At 34.6% G+C, this 25,654-nt stretch overlaps 6 protein-coding genes across 6 annotated transcripts; 2 read left to right on the top strand and 4 right to left on the bottom strand.

Annotated features, from left to right (window-relative positions):
• Nucleotides 1-799: 799 nt before the first annotated feature.
• On the top strand, nt 800-1,391 carry LOC141708199 (uncharacterized). The gene has a single exon (XM_074511700.1). The coding sequence runs from the start codon at nt 889-891 to the stop codon at nt 1,282-1,284; it is 396 nt and encodes a 131-aa protein (XP_074367801.1). The 5' UTR covers nt 800-888; the 3' UTR covers nt 1,285-1,391.
• A 575-nt stretch (nt 1,392-1,966) lies between these two features.
• LOC141708198 (putative pectate lyase 11) lies at nt 1,967-4,169 on the bottom strand. Its single transcript, XM_074511699.1, has 4 exons — nt 3,909-4,169; nt 3,051-3,794; nt 2,756-2,894; nt 1,967-2,563 (listed from the first exon to the last, which is right to left on the bottom strand). The coding sequence occupies exons 1-4, from the start codon at nt 4,019-4,021 to the stop codon at nt 2,345-2,347; spliced, it is 1,215 nt and encodes a 404-aa protein (XP_074367800.1). The 5' UTR covers nt 4,022-4,169; the 3' UTR covers nt 1,967-2,344.
• A 749-nt stretch (nt 4,170-4,918) lies between these two features.
• On the bottom strand, nt 4,919-8,202 carry LOC141708197 (G-type lectin S-receptor-like serine/threonine-protein kinase At4g27290). The gene is made up of 7 exons (XM_074511698.1): nt 7,164-8,202; nt 6,941-7,063; nt 6,619-6,776; nt 6,077-6,287; nt 5,716-5,953; nt 5,470-5,620; nt 4,919-5,387 (listed from the first exon to the last, which is right to left on the bottom strand). The coding sequence occupies exons 1-7, from the start codon at nt 8,083-8,085 to the stop codon at nt 5,076-5,078; spliced, it is 2,115 nt and encodes a 704-aa protein (XP_074367799.1). The 5' UTR covers nt 8,086-8,202; the 3' UTR covers nt 4,919-5,075.
• A 1,651-nt stretch (nt 8,203-9,853) lies between these two features.
• LOC141708196 (G-type lectin S-receptor-like serine/threonine-protein kinase At4g27290) lies at nt 9,854-13,251 on the bottom strand. The gene is made up of 7 exons (XM_074511697.1): nt 11,868-13,251; nt 11,634-11,762; nt 11,347-11,498; nt 11,031-11,241; nt 10,684-10,921; nt 10,441-10,591; nt 9,854-10,358 (listed from the first exon to the last, which is right to left on the bottom strand). The coding sequence occupies exons 1-7, from the start codon at nt 13,141-13,143 to the stop codon at nt 10,047-10,049; spliced, it is 2,469 nt and encodes an 822-aa protein (XP_074367798.1). The 5' UTR covers nt 13,144-13,251; the 3' UTR covers nt 9,854-10,046.
• A 6,072-nt stretch (nt 13,252-19,323) lies between these two features.
• Nucleotides 19,324-21,002, top strand: LOC141698021 (pectinesterase-like). The gene is made up of 2 exons (XM_074502617.1): nt 19,324-20,164; nt 20,250-21,002. The coding sequence occupies exons 1-2, from the start codon at nt 19,324-19,326 to the stop codon at nt 20,945-20,947; spliced, it is 1,539 nt and encodes a 512-aa protein (XP_074358718.1). The 3' UTR covers nt 20,948-21,002.
• Nucleotides 21,003-21,449: 447 nt separating this feature from the next.
• Nucleotides 21,450-25,385, bottom strand: LOC141698013 (uncharacterized). The gene has a single exon (XM_074502605.1). The coding sequence runs from the start codon at nt 25,383-25,385 to the stop codon at nt 21,450-21,452; it is 3,936 nt and encodes a 1,311-aa protein (XP_074358706.1).
• Between the last annotated feature and the right edge of the window lie 269 nt (nt 25,386-25,654).

Below are 25,654 nucleotides of genomic sequence, written 5' to 3'. Positions count from 1 at the left end.
ACCAAATCACAAAACCGACCAAATCACAAAACCGACCCAACCCGCCCCTTATTTCGGCTGACGGAACCGAATTATCCAAAACACGAAATTTAATTGGCTTAATTTTTTGTCAACCCGAATATAATGGGTTGAGTCAAGGTTTAAAAAATTTAGACACTTACTAACCCTACCCAACCCAATTTTATAATTATAGTATTATTTGAAATTTTAATTTATATATTTATTGTATTAATTAATATATTCAAAATAATATTATTATTTTACGGATAAAACACTATAAGTTATTTACTTTAAAATGCAGAGTACATGATACGTATAGTATCCAATAATATTTATTTTCCGTTAAAATTATGAGATACTACTAGTTTACTTCAACTTTCGGTTAAATTTATTTGAAATTTTGACTCTAAAGAAATATTTAAATAATTTTATTTGAGTTTTAATTCAAACCAAACATATCCAACCCGACCCAATATTTAAAAGGTAGGTTTGGGTTGAAAATAATTTTTTTAGTTAAGGGGTTCATTTTTTTAAAATCGAACTTATTGGGTTAGTTTAATTTATTACCCTAATCGGGTCAATCGAACAACGTTCACTATTTTTCACCTTTCGTTTTTGTAAAACAAAATGTATGCATATGATCACTCCAAAAATAAACGTTGATTCTCAACCTCTCGAACGCCGAACAAGCCGGTTTGAAGCCAAGACAATCAAATTTAGCTGTATAGCCAACCTTGTCCATGCAAGCATGCTAAATTCTCGCAACTTCCTCATGTATATAAACTCCATTATCCCCAACACCATTTTCTTATTGTCCGAGATTTGCATTTGTACTTCTTCATAAATTAACAATTTATCAAGAAGTACAAACACTCCTAATCATCAAAAATGGCTCGTCAATTGGTTGTTCTAGCCCTTGTCATCCTTGCCATCAGTGGCATGGTTTCCGCAAGCAAAGCCCCCACCAGCTCACCAGCTGCATCTCCCAGGACATCTCATTCGCCGTCCTCTGCCCCCTCCAAATCATCGGCCCCTGCCCCCGAGGCATCTGCACCAGCACCATCGGCTGAGGCTCCGTCTGATGATGAAGAAGCTGATGTCCCTGCCCCTGAGCTTTCATCTCCCCCAGCACCCGTGGCTGACTCTCCCGACGCGGATTCCCCGGTTGCTGATGGACCAGCTGATGCACCTGCTGCTGATGCACCCGAACACAGTGGCGCTGGCGTCATGAAGATGTCTGCTGCCGCTGGTGTTGCTGCTGTTGCTGGTGCATTGTTGTTTTAAAATTGGTTTTATGAGAAAGGGCTTGAACAAGCATGCATGCATGTTGTAATTCAATTGAAACTATTTTTTAATAAAATGATGGATGGGATGTTTTCCCATTTCCTCTATCTGAAGGGTTTTGCTAGTTTTAGCTAATTTCGGTTTTTAGACCTGCTAGAATCATTTTAATTTTAAGTCAAAAATAATAGAGAAACGATAGAGTTGTCAAAATGATTTTCAAAACCATTTTCAAATGTTGATGTGTAAAATGCATATTTGATAATTTCCTGATAATGATATGTCACACGTGCATACACGTGTGCCCACAAATTAAAATGTGACATATATTATTCGATATAATTCGGTAAATATTTTGGGAACGAATTCAGGGGGTGTGAGAGTATCTGATGCCCAGCACACTAATTTTTATTTTTTTGTTTAACTTTCATCCGCAATCAGAGGTAGTTTAATTTTAAAATTTTACAAAAAGATCACAATAGTCAATACCTGATTTGTTGACTACAGAGGACTATGAGTATATCACCCAGTATATAATAAATTAGATTTCAGATTGGCCGCTTGTTTTTTAATATGCTGCCTTAATTATTTACTTTTGACAAAAAAATATGGGGTAACGGTAACTCTTAGCTGGGAACGTAGAAAATGTGATTAAAGTTTAATAGAATACACTAAAGTATTTATCAAGGCCCCTGTATTGCTTTAGTAGGAGAGCTGAGCTGCTTGTGCATGTACACGCATTAGCCAAAACACAGGACTAACAGTAACAGGATACACTCACTGGTGTCGGCAGACCGACAGTAAACTGTAGTTAATTATATGTAAAAACATGGCACCAGACATTTGGTTTTGATTCACAAGTAGACAGTATGTAAGTCTAGTCTTCTGCATTATAAGCTTTCCTCAACACTACCAAGGTTGACAATGTTGAAACACTAACAAGAAAATCCTGGAGTAATTTAAGCAAGATTAAGGTCGAAAATTAGGACAAAGTGTTGTGTACTGCTTATAAAATAGTAGCTCCCGCTAGGCCAAGTAAATTGCATCAAGTGGTTATGTATTGCTAGCAGTGAGAACCCTTTCTGCAATTAAGTGCACCAGAGGAAGTAGTAATAGAAGCCACGAGGGACGATGGTCTTGCATTTAAGCTTGACGCTCTTGCAAACGAGTGAGACGATGCCCCTGACTGCCTGAAGTATGCCCCATTCAGCATTAAATCCCCTTCTGACCTCCAATTCCAGTGTCTCCATTCTCCCTCCCCTGCATCTTCATGCTTTGTCACCTAAACAAAAAAATTATATTTAACTAAGACCGCTCCGTAATTGTGGTATTTGTAGTGGAAAACATGGTCCGACCTCTATATATTAACATCCGTTTTTCTAATATGTGCTCTCACTTATTTCGGTTTCTAGAAACTCTTTATACCCAGAATTTTACATAAAACCATACATGGTCACATTTACACAGTGCATACCTCTTTATTAGATCTGAGATTGGGTGCCAGAAATCTATTTCCTTGGCTATTTATGGTAGGGGCTGCACTCCCCCCAATCGCATACATTTCCCAATGAGTGTAGTCATTATTCACCACATGGAAGTAACCATGTCTGCACCTGCATTTTCAATCCCAAACGCATTAATGTCATTGTAAATACTACTATATCCATATTATCTACATGGTAAATGAAACAAACATATGTTTAGTGATTTAAATCATCATGTAAACTGATTACAGACAAAGATGGAGATTATTAGCTTCATCATCTTACCTAGGCATCCTCTGGATAAGGCCTTCACCAAAATGATTAAAAGCAATGGTAACCTGCATTTTTTTGTCTTCTGTATACGAATCGCTGTGCCCCAGCAACATAACCTTGTCATGATGTGTCATATAGTTGTTAGAAATCGTAATAGCCGTGGATCCATGAATCGCATCCACGAGTCCATCTTCACAATTCGACAATGAACAATGATCTACCCAAATATGACTCCCTCCTAAAATCGACACTGCATCACCATCCGATACAGTCCACCGTCCAGAATGGTGCGGTGAGTCTCTTATCATGGCACTCCCTCCTTGCTTACAATCATGAATATGAATGCCGTGGATAATAATATTAGTAACATAGTGAATCTTAATGCATGGTCCATTAGCAATGTGGACACTAGCTCCCCTGCCATCAATTGTCTTGAACGAGTTCATAACAAGCTCCTGCTTCAACTTAATTACCATGTCTCTTTTGAATATGATCCACAATGGCTCATCTTGTATCACTGCATGTCTTAGCGTGCCTGGCCTCGGGTTCACCGGATCATCGTTGCCCGAGTCGGTGACCACATAAATCTTGCCATCTTTTCCTCCAATCGCATTCTTCCCGAAGCCAATAGCACAATCTGCTAAACGATAACGGTTCTGTTCCCAGTTGTGATCGCAGCGCCAACAATCGTCGATAGGGTTGCCTGTTGCACACGAAAGGTATCCTAGCTTCCTCCTCGAGGCATTGTTAATGCTCCTACAGAGCAACATTGTGACACAAATTTAGCCATGTAAACACTATAAGAAGCATTACTAACTTACAAACACACATTTACTTTCGATTTACGACAAATGTAATAGCATAAATTACCTGTGGACATCTTCTACTACAAGTTCAGGGTCTTGAAATGGTGAACATGAAGCAAGTAGAAACAGAGTTGAGAGGAAACACAAGAGGATGAATGAGAAAGCTAAGCTTGACATTTTGTTGCTTGGAATGAGAGTACTGATGGGGGTAACTAGGAATTTATAGTGAAGGGGATAATCCGGATAACATGGCGAAATTTACATAAATTACTAAAGGTCCACTAGACCGGTAAAGCTAGCAGCATTTTATATTCTCCAGTTCCCACTTGAATTGCAAGTTAAACCGTTTTAAGGGGTTAAGATATTTTTGTTGTAATTATGATGAGAATGGAAAATGTATTATATGTTTTTTCTTTTTCTTTTCTACCTTCGCATGGGATTGAACTCATCACGGGCAAAGTCTTGAATCACCGAACAAGATTGCAAAGCTACATAATTCTAACTGGAATCTTGAAAACCATCCATCACCCAACAATACTGCAAATGCATGTAACTCAACGGTCTAATATTTTCATTTTAAAAATTGTTATCCAGATTTTCGAGAGTCACTTATCTATCTGTTATTAAAATATTTTCATGAACATCTGACAACAAGAGATCAGCTCTTACTAGCTAAGATCGTGTTTGATAATAAACATTCATTAATGTTTAATTGCTAAAAAAACAATTAAACCATCAACCACTAATTAAATAGAAAAAACAAATACTAGACTCGCGAGAAGAACAGCTACTCTGGATTTGTCAGAGACTCAGAAGAACTAAATTTATTTATCTTTTTATTTTCTACAAAATAAGATTTAACTTGTTGTGTAACATACTGGGCCATTTCTGGGTCAACATTGGTACAGTTACAGTTGTACGAAGTTGACATTCGTTTCCAGGTAGTTACATTTTCAAACCAGAGCTCGATAAGATGATGTTTTGTAAGAAAAGTGTCTCATCTCCATTACTGTGTTTATAACGTTGGACTGCATTCTTTAACTGAACTTATGTACCACATTTTTTCTATTTTACTACAAGAGTTTTAAGTTTTAACACATTACATTTACTTCTTGGTTAAGTATATAGCCCTGGGAAATTTGCAGACAACATAATGAAACAATCATAGGCTATAACAATCGTATATCAGGACGTGGAACTTGTGGAAAATTTTAAAATCCGATGCAAACTATTATCGAGGCCAAGAGAATGAGACAGTATAGCTATTCGAAGGAGAGGAGGATGTATGTTTCCTAACTGAAGAATTTACATCCATAGATTCTCTTCTCTCTGAGTAAAACCCTGGCTTTTTCGGAGTTGGTAATGCAATTTCACTAGTTAGCATCAAAACCACGGATGACATGTTTGGCCTATCTTCTGGATATTCTTGCACGCACAATAAACCAATTTCAATTACTCGAAACACTTCATGTTGATTGCTTGAGTCCAACATCATCTGATCAGCTATGTCCAGAAGTTTGCCATCATTGTAGCTTCTCCATGTCTGAAGAAATTAATTAATGTCAGTTTATGTACCATGTTAAACAAGCAGCTGAACAAGTTACTTAACATACACATGCACTTACATGACCAACAAGATTAAGGTTGTGATCTGAATGATGAAAACCTCTGTTTTTCTTCCCACTTATTAACTCCAGTATTAATACACCAAAGCTATAGACATCGGATTTAATGGAGAACAGTCCATCAATCACGTACTCAGGTGGCATGTATCCGCTATACAAAAACAGAACAGACATACATAAAACGATATCAGTTTTTGAGCAAAGGATATAAACAAAATAAAGATTGAATGTTGAAGAATATCTTACTATGTCCCAACAATTCTTGTTGTGCTTTCTTCAGTTTCACTTCCTCCAAAAATTCTAGCCAATCCAAAGTCCGATATTTTTGGGTTCATCTCATAATCAAGTAATATATTGCTGGCTTTAAGGTCTCTATGAACAATTCTTAGTCTGGAATCTTGGTGAAGATACAGTAGCCCCCTTGCAATGCCATTTATAATATTGAAGCGCTTTGGCCAATCAAATTCTCTGCACCTCTCTTTATCTGTCATATATTTTTATTTTCATCATCTTATATATTGCTTGTAAAAATTATATGAATGTGGTAACTTCTAAAACTGTAAACAAATTATAAGGAACTGATCAAAAGCTTTAGTTAGGATCATACCGAAAATAAAGGAATCTAAACTTTTATTAGGCATATATTCATAGATCAACATTCTTTCGCCTCTGTCAATGCAGCAGTTGAGAAGCCTGACAAGATTCCGGTGTTGAAGTTTAGCAATGCATGAAACTTCATTCATGAACTCATCAACTCCTTGTCTCGAGTCCTTGGAGAGTCTCTTTACAGCGACTTCCTGTCCCTCTTCCAGCATTCCCTGCAAATCAATGTTGTAATGTCTACGTTGTTTAAAACAAGAAATTTCAAATTGTTTTCTCTTTTCTCTTCCTTCTTATTTTCCAAAAACATACTGCAGATAATATAGTTCCTATGTAATCTACTATTTGTGAGTTTAAACTCAGTGAGTTGATATAATATCAAGATGACTCCTCCCATATATAAAAAATGAGTAGCAAGAGTTACAAGACCCTGACTCTTGTCATCTCATAAAAACAATTAAGTTTACCCCTATTAATATAAATCTTTTGAATGACAATGAGATATTGATATAATGACAAGGAGAATGCATAATGTGAAAGAATAATCACCTTGTATACTGTACCAAAACCGCCTTCGCCAAGCTTGTTATTGAAGGAGAAATCATCAGTTGCTTTGGCAATTTGTTCGAAATTAAGTAAAGGCAAATCCAAATCTTGTCTCTCATTTCTGTTGGCAGTATCACTTGTTGAATTTAGTTGCTCTAGTTCTGCACAAGTGAGAAGATAAAGCTAACAGTGAACAAAGGTTACCTTTAATTCGAAAGTAAAATGTGAAGATAATTTTCAAAATTCTAAGTCTATTTTTAATGAGTTAGTAAGCTAATTAATCAAGAAAGCTTGAATATAGTACTTTCTCCTGTATGAAAATTACCTGCTTTGTGAAGTCTTCTTTTCCTGAGAAAGAAGTACAGGCCTAGTATCACTGCTAGTGCTTCACACACAAGAATTATGATAATCCAGTTGAGCTTCTTCCCCTTGGAATCTTTGTTTCTCTCTGTGTAGAAAATTGATCATGATTATAAGTAAATCAGCTCACAAAAAGGAATATATTGAAACTCTACTAACTAGTAGTAGCTTTAACCAAGGTCACATACCTAATTCGGATGCAGCCATCCTTACGTAAAGATCTTGACCATCTTCTGAGAAGCCTCGGATATCATTCAAGCCGCCAAACCATAGCAAGCATCCACTTCCACCATTTCTGATATCCACATTAGAATACGCTGTACAATTGCAGTCCTTTAAGCACTTGGTCTGACATTCAACTAGGCTCATGCTCGTGTTATACCATGACGATCGTGTGTCTGGCAATTTCACACCAGAATACTTTAAGAAACCATCTCCAGTTCTGCATTCTAGCTGAACATTGCGCAAACAACCTTTAGACCAGTCTGCTGCTGCCCAATCGGCTGGAGATTTTGGACGAAACCCCTTCATGCATTCACACCTGGGGTACTTGTTAACATTACAAACACTATCTGTTCCACACAATCCATAACTATCACAGTCATTCACTAGTACAGTCAGATAACGTGTCCATTCTTGTTTCTCTCTATTCCAGACTAAACGAAGCAAGTCACCATCTGGTGGTAATGTCAACCTTGTGATAGCGGGTCCAGAACCATTGATAAGATCAAAAGCATAATAAACCTCCGTCTGAGTTATAACAAATCTCGGTCTGTAGATTAGATTTTGATCCAGAATAGGGGCACCACTGAATTTTGAGCCAACCCATGGTCCAGTTCTGAACCGGACAACTGAATTTTCCCACAAAATTAGTTGTGGAAAGCCATTCCGATCCATCCTAAGAATATAATCACTAGAAGATGGATCATTATCAGTTTTCCATGGCATAAAGTACCTGTCTATGCCACTGACTAAATCATATCCCAACTTCATGCCTGGTAAAAGATTATCGACAATACAATCAAAACTCTGCCACACATAATTTTCCTCCTCACTCTCATCCCTCAAAACAAGATTTCCAGTATCCAACAGCTGAGCCACCGGATTCATCACTGATCTCGAATAATTCGATGTCCAAATAATGTTGTTAGTACTGTCATTAGTACCAACCACAATTCCACTACTACTAAACCTTACAACACCTAAATTACCTGTTATTGGAACATCTCTATTAGCTACCCATATAACCGTTCCATTCGATATTTTCTTGTACCAGATACCAAAATATCGATTCTGAGATGCACCTTCTGGGCTAAAAAATCCCATCTCAAACTCACCGCGTGCTGAAACAATGGTTTGTCCATCACTAATACTTTGGTTTGCAACAATGGTGTCTGTTGCAGAGGAGATCATCAAGATTGAGAATAAACATGAGCAGAACAATGTAATACTAGTGCCTTTCATTGATGCTTTGCTAATTCTTGTCTAAATTATGTGTAAACATGTAAAAAAACACTAGCTACTAACTCAAGATCTTGGACAAGTTCTATGCATAGACAAACATACATTGGAATTGCCTTCTCAAAATTTTCGAAGCCAGAGATTTAGTTTATGTTCGGTGTGATTTATATAAACAAAAGGTTTTTAAGGTACAAATTTGTTATTCGATTTGATTTTGTAATTTTTATTAGTCAAACATTAGTTTGCATGGCAAAAACTATTGTAATTTATTTGTAGTTTTGATTTTGTTATTATGCAGTAATGAGGAAAGAAAACAAGGAAAGGACCGCTAATTGTTTGTATTGATTTTCAGGAATGTTTTTAATCAGAGGAAAGAAACGCGTTACCTTTTGTAGTTACTTCTACATTGCTAGCTTATCTATTTAAATCCAAAATAATTTAATTAACGATTTGTTAATTAAGATTATGGGTAAAAATGAGTCGAATAGGTACGAATAGTAGTACGGTCAAATTCAGCTTGAATCAATAAATACTCGTTCGGATTCGAATTAATTTTTTTACACTTTACTGATATTCGACTCGAATTCGAATAAGAGTACTCGTATTTGATTCGGTTCGCCTCGATTAAGTGACGAATTACTCGTTTTTATATATTCGAATTAGAATTCGTCTAAAATAACACTAAAATATTTTGAATGTTTGATTAAATATTAACATAACTAAAATGTGATCATTTTGTAGAATTTTATTTTAATTTATATGTTTGATATGTAATATATTATAAACATAACTAACGAATTTGAATCAAATATCTTTAATAAATATATAATGAAGTACTCCGAAATTATTCGAACTACTTTATATAGATATGACTGAATATTAGAATGACGAGATTCGACTCGATATTTGTCAAATTTCAAAATATTACTCGAATTCGCTCATTTTTTTATATCAATATAAATTATATTCGTTATTAATAAATTGAATCTGAATTTAAACCTAGTGGGATTTGGTTTTCCGCCCTATTTAAGTTTTGATATATTTGAGGGTGACATCGAGTCGTGTCGTACATACCTTACAGTCAAATGATTTCACATTGAATAGACGATGATCTCACTGTGTTATCAAGACACTGTAAAAGATTTTGGATAAAATTGGTTAGTATCTTCTTAGTATCAAAATATTAAATTTTGAATTTTTATAAATATCAAAAATATAACACAGGTCATTTGATAATTATTTTGAAAACTAAATTTGTACCCCACATGATACACTGTTTTCGCACAGATATTAGAAATATGCAATGTAAAGGAGTACAGACATGAAAGCATGAGTTACTAGCAGTTCATCACATAGATGTTATACTAGGTAGTGTAAAATTTACCAATATGTAAAAAACTATAATATTGTCCCTGTACTGCCTCTCTTTAATTCAACAATTGTTCTTGTATTGTATGACATCAAGAGCACCTACATCTTGGACTTCTCTATCAACTAACTTTTACAAGCTTCCAGTATCAAATGAAAACTCAGCCAACAAACAACTTTTGAATAATGATTCATTAAGAAATAATTACGATTATGATGCAAACAAATAATCAATCAAACTACTATCTTGGTGCAAACAAAGACATACTATAGTTATTCATGGGAGAGGAGTCTGTATGGTTCCAAGATGAAGAATTTGTTTCATGAGGTTCTCTCCTCTCTGAGCAAAACCCTGGCTTCTTCGGATTAGGCAATGCGATTTTACTAGTCAGCATTAGAACCACTGATGACATGTTTGGCCTGTCTTCTGGAAATTCTTGCACGCACAGTAAACCGATTATAATTACTCGAAACACTTCAGTCTCGTTACTCGAATCCAGTAACATCTTATCGGCTATGTCCAGAAGTTTATCTGCTTTGTAGCTTTTCCATACCTAAAAATTTGTTTAATGTCAGTCTGTACAACTTTGCTAAACAAGCAGATCAACAAGTTACATTATATGAATGGTCACTCACATGACCAAGAAGATTGCGGTCGTGATCTGGATGGCGAAAGCCTCTGTTTTTCTTCCCACTTATTATTTCTAGCAGTAGTACGCCAAAGCTGTAGACATCTGATTTGGTTGAGAATAGTCCGTCAATTGCATACTCAGGGGGCATGTATCCGCTATGAAAAAAAGAGAGATCGAAAAACAAAATCAGTTTCTGAGTTGAGGTATGAAGAATAAATTACAGATTGAATGTTGCAGGAAGTCTTACTATGTCCCAACTATTCTTGTGGTGCTGGCTTGGGTTTCATTTCCTCCGAAAATTCTTGCTAATCCGAAGTCTGATATTTTTGGGTTCATCTCATTATCAAGTAAAATGTTACTAGTTTTGAGATCCCTATGAATAATTCGTAGTCTAGAATCCTGGTGAAGGTAGAGTAGCCCCCTTGCAGTGCCGTTTATAATGTTGTAGCGTTTTGGCCAATCAACTAAAGCGCGCTTCTGTGTATCTGTCAATTTGTTTCATTTTGATTAAGTCATCTTGCTTGTAGAGATTACTTGATTTTAGTAACTACAATTTTGTAAGAAAATGCATAGAAGCTTCAGTTAGGATCATACCGAAAATAAAGGAATCTAAACCTTTGTTAGGCATATATTCATAGATCAACATCCTTTCGTCATTCTCAATGCAGCATCCAAGAAGTCTCACAAGATTTCGGTGTTGAAGTTTAGCAATGCATGAAACCTCATTCATGAACTCGTCAACTCCCTGTCTCGAGTTCTTCGAGAGCCTCTTCACAGCCACTTCCTGCCCCTCTTCCAAAATACCCTGCAAACCAGTGTCTGTTATATACACTTTTCTGATATAAGGAATTTGATATTGTTTCTGGTGCCACACTGCAGATAATTACATCCCAGGAGAGTGAATAGTCACCTTATATACAGTGCCAAAACCGCCTTTGCCAAGCTTGTTGGAAAAATTACCAGTTGCATTTGCAACTTGTATGAAATCAAGTAAAGGTAAATCCAAATCTTGCCTCATATTTTTGCTGCCGGTATCACTCGTTACATTTGATTCTGGTATTTCTGCACAAGTGAGAAGGCAATGCTAAAAGTGAGACCAACTTTACGGTTGCTTCCAAGATTAAAAATGAATAGATAATTTTCAAAATGTTACTGCTTACAGAGCTAACTAATCAAGAGGCCTTAAAGGAAAGTTACCTGCATTGTGAAGTCTTCTTTTCCTGCCTTTATATAAGAGGTAGGTTCCTAGAATTACTGCTGGTACTATAAGCAGCAGAAGCATTAAGATCCACAATGTCTTCTTTCTTTTTGAATCTTTGTTTTCTTCTGTGTAGCCAAAATTGACAATGATTAAAAAAAATGTAAATAAGAGCATAACATAAATATGTTTAAACATACCAACCAGTAATAGCTTTGACAATGATCACATACCTAATTCTGATGCAGCCATTCTCACGTAAAGGTCTTGTCCATCCTCTGAATAGCCCCGGATATCATTCAAGCCACCAAACCATAAGAAGCATCCACTTCCACCATTTCTCGTATCCATATTGGAATACGCTGTACAATTGCAGTCCTTTAAGCACTTGGCCTGACATTCCAAGACACTCATGCTCGCGTTATACCATGACTCGCGTGTGTCTGGCAATTTCAAACCAGAATACTTCAAGAAACCATCTCCGGTTCCACATTCTAGCTGAACATTGCGCGAACAACCATTAGACCAATCTGCTGCTGCCCAGTCTCTGGGATTTTTTGGATCAAACCCCTTCATGCAATCACACCTAGGAGACTTGTTAACATCACAAACACCAAAAGAACCACACAATCCATAACTATCACAGTCAGTCACTTGTATGGTCAGATAACGCGTCCATTCTTGTTTTTCTCTATTCCATACCAGACGAAATAATTCACCACGTGGCGTCATCGTCAACCTTGTAAGGGCGGATTCAGAATTATTGACAAGATCAAAAATGTAATAAACCTCTGTCTGACTTATAACAAAACTTGGTTTATAAATTCCATTCTCAGTCGGAACAGGAACACCACTGAATTTTGAGCCAACCCATGGTCCAGTTCTGAACCGGACAACTGAATCTTTTCTCAGTATTATCTGCGGATAACCATTACGATCCACACGATGAATATAGTTACCAGAAGATGGATCATTATCAGTTTTCCACGGCACAAAGTATCTGTCTATACCACTAACTAAATCATATCCAAACTTCATGCCTGGTAGAAGAGTATCGACAATATGATCAAAACTTTGCCACACAAATATTCTTTTCTCATTTTTATCCCTGAAAACAAGATTTCCATCATCTAACAGCTGAGCCACAGGATTCCTCACTGATCTCAAATAGTTAGACGACCAAATTATGCTGTTAGTACTGTCATTAGCGCTAACCATAATTCCCCTGCTACTGACCCTTACAATGCCTGAAGCATTAGTTATTGGAGTCTCTCTATTAGCCAACCATATAACTGTGCCATTCGATATTTTCCTGTACCATATACCAAAATATCGATTCTGAGGTCGACCTTCCGGGCTAAAAAATCCCATCTCAAACTCGCCCTGTGCTGAAACAATCGTTTGTCCATCACTGAGACTTTCATCTGCAGTTATGATATCTCTTGCAAAGCAGATGATCAAGAATGAGTATAAACAAGAACTGAACAGAAAAATAGTAGTGCATTTCATTGATGCTTTGCAAATTCTTCTCTACACTTTGTGTTTACATTTATGTATAAAACTTAAATTCGAGGGGTAGGTAGTAATCCAAAAACTTGGACATGTTAGATGCATCAACAGACGTGTATCACATATTCACATTTGCATTAGCCAAGATTATTCTTCATTCGGTTTGATTAATTTATAAAAGTAAACGTTTGTATGATTTGAACCAGATTTTCTAAAATGATCATTTGACTTTGATTCACGTATCATAATGTGAATATAAGCCATAAATATATCTAGTTACGGCCATACAGGTAAGAAAGAAAAGGTCAGAAAATCAAATTCAATTTTAATCATTAAAATGTAATTGATTATTGATAGTGGCGGCAGCTGCACTATGAAAATTATGCATATAATATTTTTTGACAAATATATGAACGCAAGCCAAAACAAATTTATGCCAATTATAAATAGCCATGACAATTAGTTCGTGTCATATATTTCAATGTCATGTATTTAGTGTTTTCTGTATTTGAAGGTGATATACAAAATAGACATGTTTAGATTCGTGTACTTTGGTTTTTGTGTACTTTCGTGTCCTATTTTTGGTGTAAAATTGAATATTAATATTAATTAAAATAAACAAACAAACAAATAAATAAAAATATATGATTTTTAGGTAAAAATATATTAAAGATATATATTTAGATCACATTTATATACATATTATAAAATTAAGTAATTATTTTAAAAATGAATATGAATATATCTATTGTAAATATACATATATTCATTATAAATACTAATATTTAAATATAATATTTATTTATGTAAGTATACTTCGTGTTGTGTATTCGAATGGGAAAACACAAAACCGACACTAAATCTCGGTCTTGTACCTTCTTATTCTTGTATTTTCGTGTAGTCGACTAAAAAAACAAACACAAATACTAAATTTTCGTAGCAGGTCTAATTATAAGTCTTTGGTTGATTTTTGGTTTGCTAACATTATTAAGTAGTAGGAAAAATATCTTTTATTTTAATATTTAAATTGTTGTTAGATGTTTAAGCTCGAAATTATATTATTGTTTTGGGAAAAATATTTCAAAATAGGGGGAGTTAACATACTTATAAATTAGGCGAGTATGATTATAAATACCTATCATATTTTATTATTTATTTTTTATGTTAATAGAAACTATAAATTAAGTAAATATGTATGATAAGTCATAATTAGGGGTGAAAATTCGGATATTTGAAATCCGAATCGAAATTATTTTTATATTTAAATAAAAAAATTATATACAAATATAGAACCGAATAAAGTTTAGATAAGTTACAAGACAATATTTTTTAGTTCCATTACCTAAATAACTATAAATCTGGAATTTACAACATTTTAATTATCTAAAAAAGTTTATCATTACACTATTATTGTATTAGCATGTTTAAATTGGACAATTGAATGTAACAAATAATAACATATCAAATTATAATATAATTTTGTAAATCACAAAATTTTGTTCACGTAAATAGTGTGAGCAATTTTATAATTTTTTTGAGAGAACTTGAAACTATTATTGCAATGAATTCTACATACTAAAATGTAAGTCTAAAAATAGATATCTAAAAATAAGATTTTATTGTCTCGTACTAATTTATAACCATTTTCTCGTTTATATTCTTACTCTTTTACTATTTTTAATATTGACTGTACTTACTTATAAAAATGTTATATTAATTTTGAACATCGGTGTAAATAAACATGACACTAATTTATAATTTTTAACGTTGACTTTACTTGCTTACAAATATGTTATACTAAATATAAATATCAATATAAAAAAAATATGACATTTAAAATTTATTAATAAACAAGATTACTAGTTACAAATTACTATATACCTAAATTTAAATAACTTTTCGACTAACATAATATGAAAAATGAGTAAATATATATGATATAACAATTACATGTAAATTAACAAAAAAAATCAATACATTAAAACTCTAGTTTAATAGTTTAATCCTTCGTGGATAGAGGGTTCTAATCACCTCTTATATTATTCACATGTACAATTTTCTTTTCCCATTTAAACTTCTTCACTCTTCCATCATCTCTACTATTTTTTAGTTTCTTTAAAATTTTTAAATAAATTTCCTTTTTGGTTGAAATTTAATTCTTTTTTATGAGATTTTGTTCTTACTTTGTTATCAAGGTTGTCCTATTATTTATATGTTAGTATAATTTGTTTAAAATACATGTGTTTTAATGTTGATTTCTTTTCTTGAATCGAAACTGAGATAATGGTGAATATCAAAATAGTTTAATTTTCTCAAAAAAAAAATTATTCATAATTTAGGGGTATTTATTCCCCAATTTTATTCGATGTAACAAAAAAAATATGAATATTTAGTTAATGATAGCATTTATGTGCTAGTTTCAACGTTTGTGTAGATTGAATTGGTGGAAAACCAATTGAAAATCTTTTAATTTTATTTTTTTTCAATATTAAAATAAAAGGCTAATTATTTGATTTGTTTATTTGTTTTTCAACAATTATATGTAAAAAATATTGTTTTAAAATAAAATACCATTCAAATAATTTGGATATTTCAGAAAACCCGAAAATCCAAATAAGAACTTCGATATTTTAAAGTTCAAAAAATTTCTTTACAAATAACAGATCATATTTAATAAATTTGGTTATGGTATGTTATCCGGAAAGAAATTTTGTTAACTATTATTAATAAATTAAGTTAACGAGCCAAAGTATTTCAAATATATACGTTCGTTATTCAAATTTTAGTTAATTGATAAATTAATAATTTATTAATTTATCGATATATATCACTTTTAATTTTGTAACATAGATTTACAAATATATAGCTTAAAATATAGTTTAAAATTTTGCAAAACATATTATTTTTATAATGATATTCTACAAATATCACTATTTTTTTAGAAAATCTTGCAGATTGCATATGCTTAAATTTGTTGAGTTTAGTTGCATAACATACATATTGTAATTGTAGATTCATGAGATTTGTGATTTTATTGGATTAATGATATTTGTGAATTATATTTTTACAAACATAACATTTACTATATAATTTATTTGCAGAATATAAATGGAGTTCAAGGGCTTCAATGTGGACTCCATAAAATTTATTTAATATATATAAGAATAATAAAATAGAAACCGACCTTAAAATAAAAACTAGAAACACTCTTATACACCCCTATTTAGTACAATCTACACCCTTATTTAGTCTATACACTCACCAATCAATTCATTATACCCAACTTCCTCGACTCTTCCCCAAGATCCCCCACTTCAACCTGCATCATTATCCCACCCCTACCACCACCATCACCCCCTCATTGCCCATCCATGTATTTTACTCTCTATTTACCCCATATATTGTTTAATTCATGTTCTCTAAATTTTATTTTGATGACCTTTATCTTTTTGTCCCAGATTACTACACATATTAATCACTTACACAATCACGGTGAGATAGGTTGTAGTGTTATAATGGCTTTGTTTAATATGTAATAACCATGTATCATTTTTTACTGACTTTTACAATATAAATTAGTTATTTTTATAGCACATATTAGTGAATTCAGTAATATAAATTAGTAATTTTAGCGTTTACCTGATATTTCACTAATTTGTTTAATATAAAATAATGATCTCAGTTTAATCTAAAAAGAGTTTATGAACAATTTGTGTAAATCGATGATTTATGATATATTTTTAATGATTTTGCGTTTATTTATGTTGAATAAGTGATAAAAATTGGAGGGGTAGCTGATTAATTTTGTGTATATATGTTATATATATTATATCAGGGGAGTACATGGCTAATAAAAGGAGGACGCTGGAAGAGTTAAATTTTAATGAGGTGGTTATTAGTTTTTAATTTTTATTTTAAGGTAGTTTATATTTGAACAACCGTGTATTTATGTGTGTCGAAAAGATTATTAATTATTATGATGAAATGTTTGCTAAAAGCGTTATTGATTATAATGATGAAATATGATGGAATTGTTGGATGATTAACAAATAATTAAATGTGAAAAAATAATTAATACCATTAAGAAAATTGAGAAAAAAACATGAAGTTGAAGTTGAGACAATGACATTGAGCAGCTTCCACCATAAGATGGTACAACGAACTAAAGGGGCCGGTCAATTTTAAAAAAACAAGTTTATAATAGAAATCTTATTTTAAAAGTATATCTTAAAACTAGCATATTATTTTTATGTAAAATAAAATTATTAATTTATATATTATACTAGATTTATATATTTTAATAAAAAAATATCTTGTAAATTTAGCGAATTTTTAATTTATATTAAAATATTTAAATTGGGATTACAAAACATTATTTATTTACCTAGTATTATTTTATCGAGATTTGATTGTATGTTCCTAAGAATTAAGAAAAAATAGAGGTTTTGGAAACTACGTTTTAAATTTTGTAAATTGAAATTTAAATATTTATTTTTGGAGAATATGATTTACTTTACAAAAATATAATAAGGTAAATGTTTTTTGTCCCAAAATACCTAATCTAAACGTTTCTACCACTCTTTTTTTAACAAAATAACAAAGAAAATTGATTTTTTGTGATTTAATTGTAGACTATTATAAGAATTTTTTTATGAATAATCTTGATTACGAACATAATTAAAAAATTTAAAATAACGAGTATGGATATCATTAGTATTAATTAATGATACTAGTTATAATTATTAAGTACACAGTTAGTCAGTTACTATCACTTTTTTTAAAAAAATAATAGTGATGGTTACTATCACTTATAGTTAAATATGACATATATAATCCTTTTATTTATAATCCAGCTGACGATGAGACAATGGCCCAGCTAAATAAATACTTGAGCCACAAGGGTAGAGGTCAAAGCCTCTTGACAGGTCAAATGTACGGGCGGCTTTCCAAAGGATTTTGTAAAATCTAATTTTAATCTGGGGAAAGTTAATAGGCATATTCATAAAACTAGAAAATAAATTAGGTTAAATTTTCAAAATTCAAGTAATTTCATTATATGGTAGTTAACTTATCCACTTACTAAGTTTAAGTTGTGACCCGATGATCAACCTCATCCTTAATGCATATGTATATGGATTATGTTTTTAAAAGAAAGGGTTTTAAAGTAGTATAAGATATTTACTATCACTTCGGTTACCATCTAAACTACTAGATATTATGTCTCGTCCTACATAGTATAACTAATTTTTTAATTACCTCGATAATTGTAATTAGAAATAACTACTTATTCCCCCTAAATTATAAGCTGTATTTCAATTATAATTAGTTTTATCCAAAGTTGACATATAATTAATTTAATGTTAATATTAATAATTCTCACATTATTCTCTATCTAGGTTATCATATCTTGGCCAACTTAATACTCCCTCCGTCCCTAATTGTTTTTCCCATTTTAAATTTTCATGGTAAGCAATTGACCACTAATTTACGTCTAACCAATAAGATCAAATATAATCATGAGTGATTTTGCTGGATTAGTACTTTAATACAATAAATTTTTTATATTTAATACTAATATGATATTAAAGATATTAATGATCAAAATGTGCATTGACAAAAGTGTTCAACACAAAGAGGAAACTTTTTTAGGGACGGAGGGAATACTAATCTTTTAACCATTGTATACATTCTCCAAGTTATTATATTCTTATCACAATTGATATATTATCTGCTATTACATATTTTTTTAATACAAAATTTCATTTATCCATCTTTATTATAAGTATGAAGTTATCTGCATAGTGCATTAGTACTTATTGTCCTTGAAATTATCTTCTGCTGCAAATTATCTGCCTAGTAATCTGTAGCTCCTAATCTTATCTAAATATCTGAATTATTTAAGATAATCGTAAAATTATTACTTAAAATATAATTTAATCCTAACCTAATTTATTTAAAGAAAGTTTCAACATTTTATCACTCGAATTTATGATTTAATCCTATCTTAATAGATTTTTTTAAGATAACTTTCAAATTTTAAGTACAAACATTTTATCTTTGTTCTTATCTAGGTTTAGATTGCCAAACTAATAGCCTATAAATACCTCATCATTTGTTATAGGGTCATTACATCATTAATTAGTACTTGACAACGAATATATACAACCTATGAATACATGCATGGCTTCTGCTCCTCTTTTATCAACTTTTCTTTTCATTCATCTCTTAGTATTTGTTCCTGCTACCATCGTGCATGGTGCTACACCATCAATTCGCATGGTTGATTCCAATAAAATCAACCAAGACAAGATTACACAACGTAATCTTGTCATATCAGCAGCAATGGCTGAGGTCATACAACTCCACCATCTCATATCTTCCATGGACACAAGCTCTTTCGAAGATCGAGTCAAGTCTGCTCTGGCCGATTGTTTAAAACTTTACGAGAATAGCATTCAGCAACTTAATCGTTCTTTGTCCTTAAGTAACACCAAGAAGGATAATGTTCATGTCCATACTTTGTTAAGTTCAGCCCTTACCGACTATCAAACATGTCAAAATGGTTTTGAAGATTTCGACTTATTTACTACTTATTCAAAATTATTCCCCTCCAATAATTTCTCGAAACACATTTGTCACTCGCTTTCCATAAATAAAGATGTGACAGGTTTGCAAATGTCATCTCTATCTGGTAAAATATCAGAAGGATGGCCGGAGTGGCTTTCAGCAAGTGATCGCAGGTTTCTTCAAGCAGAAGTACCCGCAGCTGATCTAGTGGTAGCACAGGACGGGTCGGGTAATTTCAGGACCATTTCTGAGGCCTTGGCTGCAGCGAAGACCGGGAGTAACAGATTTGTTATACACGTGAAAAAAGGAGTGTACAAAGAGTACGTGGAGATAGGGGAAAATCTTCGGAACTTGATGCTCGTAGGAGATGGAATTGATGCTACCGTTGTTACTGGCAGTAAAAGTGTTCGAGGTTCTCCAGGCAACATCACAACCTTTAGGACAGCAACTTTTGGTAAGACATTTTTTTTAATTATACTTAGAAAGTATAAATAAGTAATCTATTACTGATCATGTATAATCATATAAATTTCATGTAGGTGCTGACGGCAGTGGATTGATTGTTCGGGACATGACTTTCGAAAATACAGCTGGACCTGAAAACTTCCAAGCTGTTGCAATGCGGTCTGACTCGGATCATTCAGTTTTCTACAGGTGCAGTTTCAAAGGTTATCAAGACACTCTTTATGTTCATTCCAACAGCCAATTCTACCGAGATTGTGACATCTACGGAACCATAGACTTCATATTTGGCAATGCTATAGCAGTCCTGCAAAACTGTAACATTTATGTGAGAAAACCATTGATGCAACAGTTCAACACCATAACCGCACAAGGCAGAAAATGTCCTGATGACACAACGGGTTTCGTGTTACATAATTGTTCGATCAAAGCAGCCTCAGATTTAAAACCAGTGCAGAGTATGTTTAAGACTTATCTTGGAAGGCCGTGGGAGAGCTGTTCAGCAACCGTTGTGATGAAAAGTTATATGGAAGATCTAATCGACCCGTCTGGCTGGGTTGAGTGGCCAGGCCATCCGGAGTATATAAACACGCTGTACTATGGTGAATATATGAATAGTGGAAATGGCTCAAGTACTGCCAGCAGAGTGAAATGGCCAGGTTATCATATCATTACAAGTGCTGCGGAGGCTCAAAAATTTACGGTTCAGAATTTTTTGAATAAAGATTCATGGCTTAATGCTACTGGAGTGCCTTTCACACCTGGGTTGCAGTGATCATGTTCTATTAGTTCAGATTTATATATATATAATTACCTAGTTCGTTTTAGCATAGGAGATGCGTACTAGTACAGATATTGTAATAACGGGCTTCGGCCCTTTTTAATATGATGCAATTATTAAATAGAATTTTACGTTATGGTATTCGCATTTTTGATTATTCAGTCTCGGATATTTAAGATAGCAAGATCGTGAACAAGTTCCTAGCGGTCACTTGTTGGAATCCTAGCAAGATTATTTGCCTTGTTCACTTATGCCACCTCGATTGGTTGTAACTATTTCACAAGTTGAACAGATTCTTCCAGTATCGCACACTCTCTCCGGAGAAGTTCACCAAACAGTGAACATAAACGTCTCCTAGCTAGTATTTTTTTTAACCAGGTGTCTAGGTGGATTACTGACACCTCAATTAGTACGGGGCTATGACCTTTATGGACCTGAAAATCTATATTAATTAATAAAATCTGTTTTTTTTTTTTTGCCAAGGGAATAGAACTTTTCATTCAACACTCAAATCATTAAACAGTACATGAATAAAATCGGGAGGGACATCATCCCCTCTCCACACACGATCAGCTAATGAACTACTATGTCTCGCTATGAAGTGAGCCACATTGTTCGCGGAACGTTTAACAAATTTTAGAACCACTTTACGGTTAACTAGTTCAGAAAGAATTCGCTTGCACTCATCTATCACTCTTCCCAGGTAGGAAAGGTTGATCGAAGAGCAGCGAATAGCCTGTGCTGCTGTCAGGCAATCGGTTTCCAGTACTACGCTTGGCCAAGCTTTAGCTTTAATCCAGCTGAGAGCTTCCCTTATCCCGATTGCCTCTGCAAGCTCTGGATCCAGTCGACCTTGTCTGCAACTCGAAACAGCCTCTACTAGCTTTCCCTCATGGTTACGAGCTACTAATGCGTAAGCATAACAGTTGGATTCCTCAAACAATGCGGCGTCTGTATTCACCTTGATCGTTCCTTCATGTGGTGGTTTCCAATGCACATCCCCGTCATCTAGGGTCATAAACCCAAAGGAGGAGTCATACGACCTATCTTGTGCATTATTCCAGTGATCAAGAAACTGGGTAGCTGAATCTACCACCTCTACAAACTCTGCACCTTTCTGATTCCAAACCATGCTATTTCGGTTTTTCCAGATAGCCCAACAAACCATACAGATTCTCAAAAACTCCCCTCCCTTATACTTCTGGGCTGCACTACTCAACCATTCCTGAAAGCTTTGATCCATGTGCGTACCAATCTGGCACCCCAACTTATTCCAACACAGTTTAGCAAACGGACAGGTTGTTAAAATGTGACCAACAGTTTCCGATTCCAAATTACAAACTGGACATTGTTCTATGACAGCCACTTTTCGACTCAACAACTGCTCTTTCGTAGGCAAACACCCTGTCAAAGCTCTCCACAAAAAGTGTTTTACCTTCAATGGGATTTTTAGATTCCAAATCTTTCGCCAAAAGCCAGAGTTGTCACTAGCATGACTCACACCCCTTACTTCGTTCAAGGCTGCATAAGCACTTCTGACTGAATATTGTCCCATCTTTTCTCTTCTCCAGTACCACGAGTCCTCCACTGCACTCTGGATAGGAATTGAAAGAATTAAAGAAGCATCCCTCTCAGTGAAAATGCTGTTGATGAATTCAGAATCCCACCTGTCTTGACCAGCCACATACAAAGAGCTTACCTTTATACCATCAATAGATTCATGTCTAGTATGAATGAAAGGATCATCTACGCAAGGTAACCAAGGATCATGAATCACATCAATATTGTTCCCAGACCCCACACGACGACCTGTATATTTCTTTAGCATCTCCTGAGTTTCAAAAATACTACGCCAAACAAAACTCGGATTACTACCAAGAGAGGCAGTAAGAAAAGAACCACCCGAGTAATATCTTGCTTTGTAAATCTTACTCACTAAGCAATCTGGTCGCGTAATCAACCTCCACCCTTGTCTTCCCAAGGAGGCCATATTAAACTCGTGCAGACTTCGAAAACCCAGACCTCCTTTTGATTTTTTGACACACAAACGGTCCCAACTCATCCAGTGAATGCCCTTCGCCTTCTTAGTAGAATTTCGCCACCAAAACTTGCACATAATGCTCTCCATTTCACTACAAAGTTTCTTAGGAAGCAAGAACATGCCCATAGCGTAACTAGGTAGTGTCTGAACCACCGATTTTAAAAGAATTTCTTTGCCCCCCTTCGAAAGAATCTTCTTATCATACCCTTCCGTCCTCTTCTGCATTCTCTCTTTTAGATATCCAAGAACGGCGTTCTTGTTTCTCCCTATAATACTAGGAAGGCCTAGATAAGTTGTATTTGCACCAGCTTCTTGAAACTGCAAAATGCTACAGATTTCAATCCTCTCCTCCTGAGCAACATTGCAGCTAAAGAAGACAGAGGACTTCATTGCATTCAATTTCTGACCCGAAGCTTTTTCATACACTTGCAGCATATTAATCACCTTAGTAGCCACTTCATTACTTGCCTGACAGTAGATATAACTGTCGTCGGCAAAAAACATATGAGTTAAAGCCGGAGCACCCCTAGCCACCTTTATACCCTTAATGTTCTTCATCCTTTCGTTGTCTTGAATTAAGGCCGTAAGACCTTCCATACAAATAAGAAAGATATAGGATGAAAGCGGGTCTCCTTGTCTAATTCCCCTCCCTGGCTCAATTAAACCAAACTGCCTACCTGCGTGGTTAATTCTGTATCTGGCTGAAGTTACACATTCCAGCAGTAAATTAACCATTTTTCCATCGAAACCAAGCTTATCAAGCATTGCACGCAAGAAGTTCCATTCCACCCTATCATACGCTTTGCTCATATCTAGCTTGAGAGCCATCCACCCTGCTTTACCATTCACTTTCCTCTTCATGTAATGCATAACTTCATAAGCCATCATCGTGTTGTCAGAAATTAATCTTCCAGGAATAAATGCGCTCTGAGTTTCAGAAATCACACCATCAAGAACTTTCTTGACTCTGTTAGCCATCACTTTTGAAGCAATTTTATACGATACGTTGCATAAAGATATTGGACGGAGCTCAGTCATATTAGAAGGGTCTTGCCTCTTCGGAATCAAAACTATATTAGTGTCAGTGATGTACCTGTCAAACTTTTCTGTCAAGAAGAATTGTTGCACTAGCTGAATTAAATCACCCCCCACGATACTCCAATACTTCTGGTAAAAACCCGGGCTCATCCCATCTGGGCCCGGAGATTTATCTGGATGCATAGTAAAGAGAGCAACTTTTACCTCACTAGGATCAATAGGGAGTAACAACTCTGCATTCTGCTCGTTAGTGACCCGACAACTAACATTGCTCACTACCTCAGTCCACTCCGTATCCGTTTCTGTAAAAAGCTCAGAAAAATAATCAATCATTACTTCTTGGAGCCCCTCGTCCCAACCAACCTGAACACCCTCTTTATTGGCCAACGTACTGATTTTATTTAGCTTTCGACGAGTCTTAGTTGCAACATGAAAATACTTACTGTTAGAGTCGCCCTCCCGCAGCCACAGCTGCTTACATCTTTGCCTCCAGAACACCTCTTGATCATGGTAAATTTCCGTTAATCTTTTGGCTGCCTCTCTGTACAACTGAATAGAATTTGAATCCCTCCTTCCTTTCAAAACTCTCATCGTTTTCTTACACTGATTGATGCGAGTCTTAAAGCTGCCTGTAATCTCTTTTCCCCACTTAACCAGCACTGCCAAACAACAATCGATTTTCTCTTTAAAAGACCTACCCGCTGCCAGCTGCCACGAGTCTTCCACAATCTTTTTGCACATGGGATCCCTCAACCAAGCATTTTCAAACCTCAGGCTTTTCACAAGAACTGATTGAGAGACTATCAAAGGTTCCATAAGAATAGGGCTATGATCAGAGGTAGAAATCTCCATATTTGTAAGCTTGGCATCTGCAAAATGATGCATAAAACTGTTGGACACTAGAGCCCTGTCCAATCTAACTTCTATCCAATCTGTCGTACCGTGCCCTTTCTCCCAAGTAAATGGATAACCTACAATCTCCATATCGTTCAAGTCACAATCATCAATGACCTGCTGAAAACCTTGAATCAACCAAGACGGATATAAACGCCCACCACGCTTTTCCTCCTGCTTTAAAATATTGTTTAGGTCACCAATAAGACACCAAGGCAAAGAAGACTGACTGTGCAGCCTACGAATAAGATCCCAAGTTTCGTGTCTCTTTGCTCTGTCTGGTTCCCCGTAAAAACCTGTCAACCTATATTTAACCTTCCCGTGCTCCTCAATTATGGCATCTATATGGTTCTTACTATGGGACTGGACTGTAACATCATCTTTATTCTTCCAAAACAAAACTAAGCCCCCACTGTGTCCTTGTGCCTCTACTGTATACGCTCCTTCAAAGCCAATCATGTCTCTAACCTTCTCCGTTCTATCTTTCTTACATAAAGTCTCACTTAAAAACACATAACTGGGATTCTTTTGGAGTATAGACTCCTTAAGGAATTGAACGGCCCATGGGGTCCCAAGCCCATGGCAATTCCAACTTAGAGTACTCATAATGCTAGGCGAGCCCCCATTACAGAGCCCGCCTTTTCCACGTTTTTTGGACCAATGTTACCATCCGCCTGAGACTCAATCATAATATCGTCTTCATTATTTAAATTATTATTGGGCCTCTC

This window comes from Apium graveolens, chromosome 2, assembly GCF_009905375.1.
Source record: "Apium graveolens cultivar Ventura chromosome 2, ASM990537v1, whole genome shotgun sequence".
NCBI lineage: Eukaryota > Viridiplantae > Streptophyta > Magnoliopsida > Apiales > Apiaceae > Apium > Apium graveolens.
The sequence above is the reverse complement of the archived record's forward strand: the minus strand, read 5'-3'. Positions and strand labels throughout refer to the sequence as shown.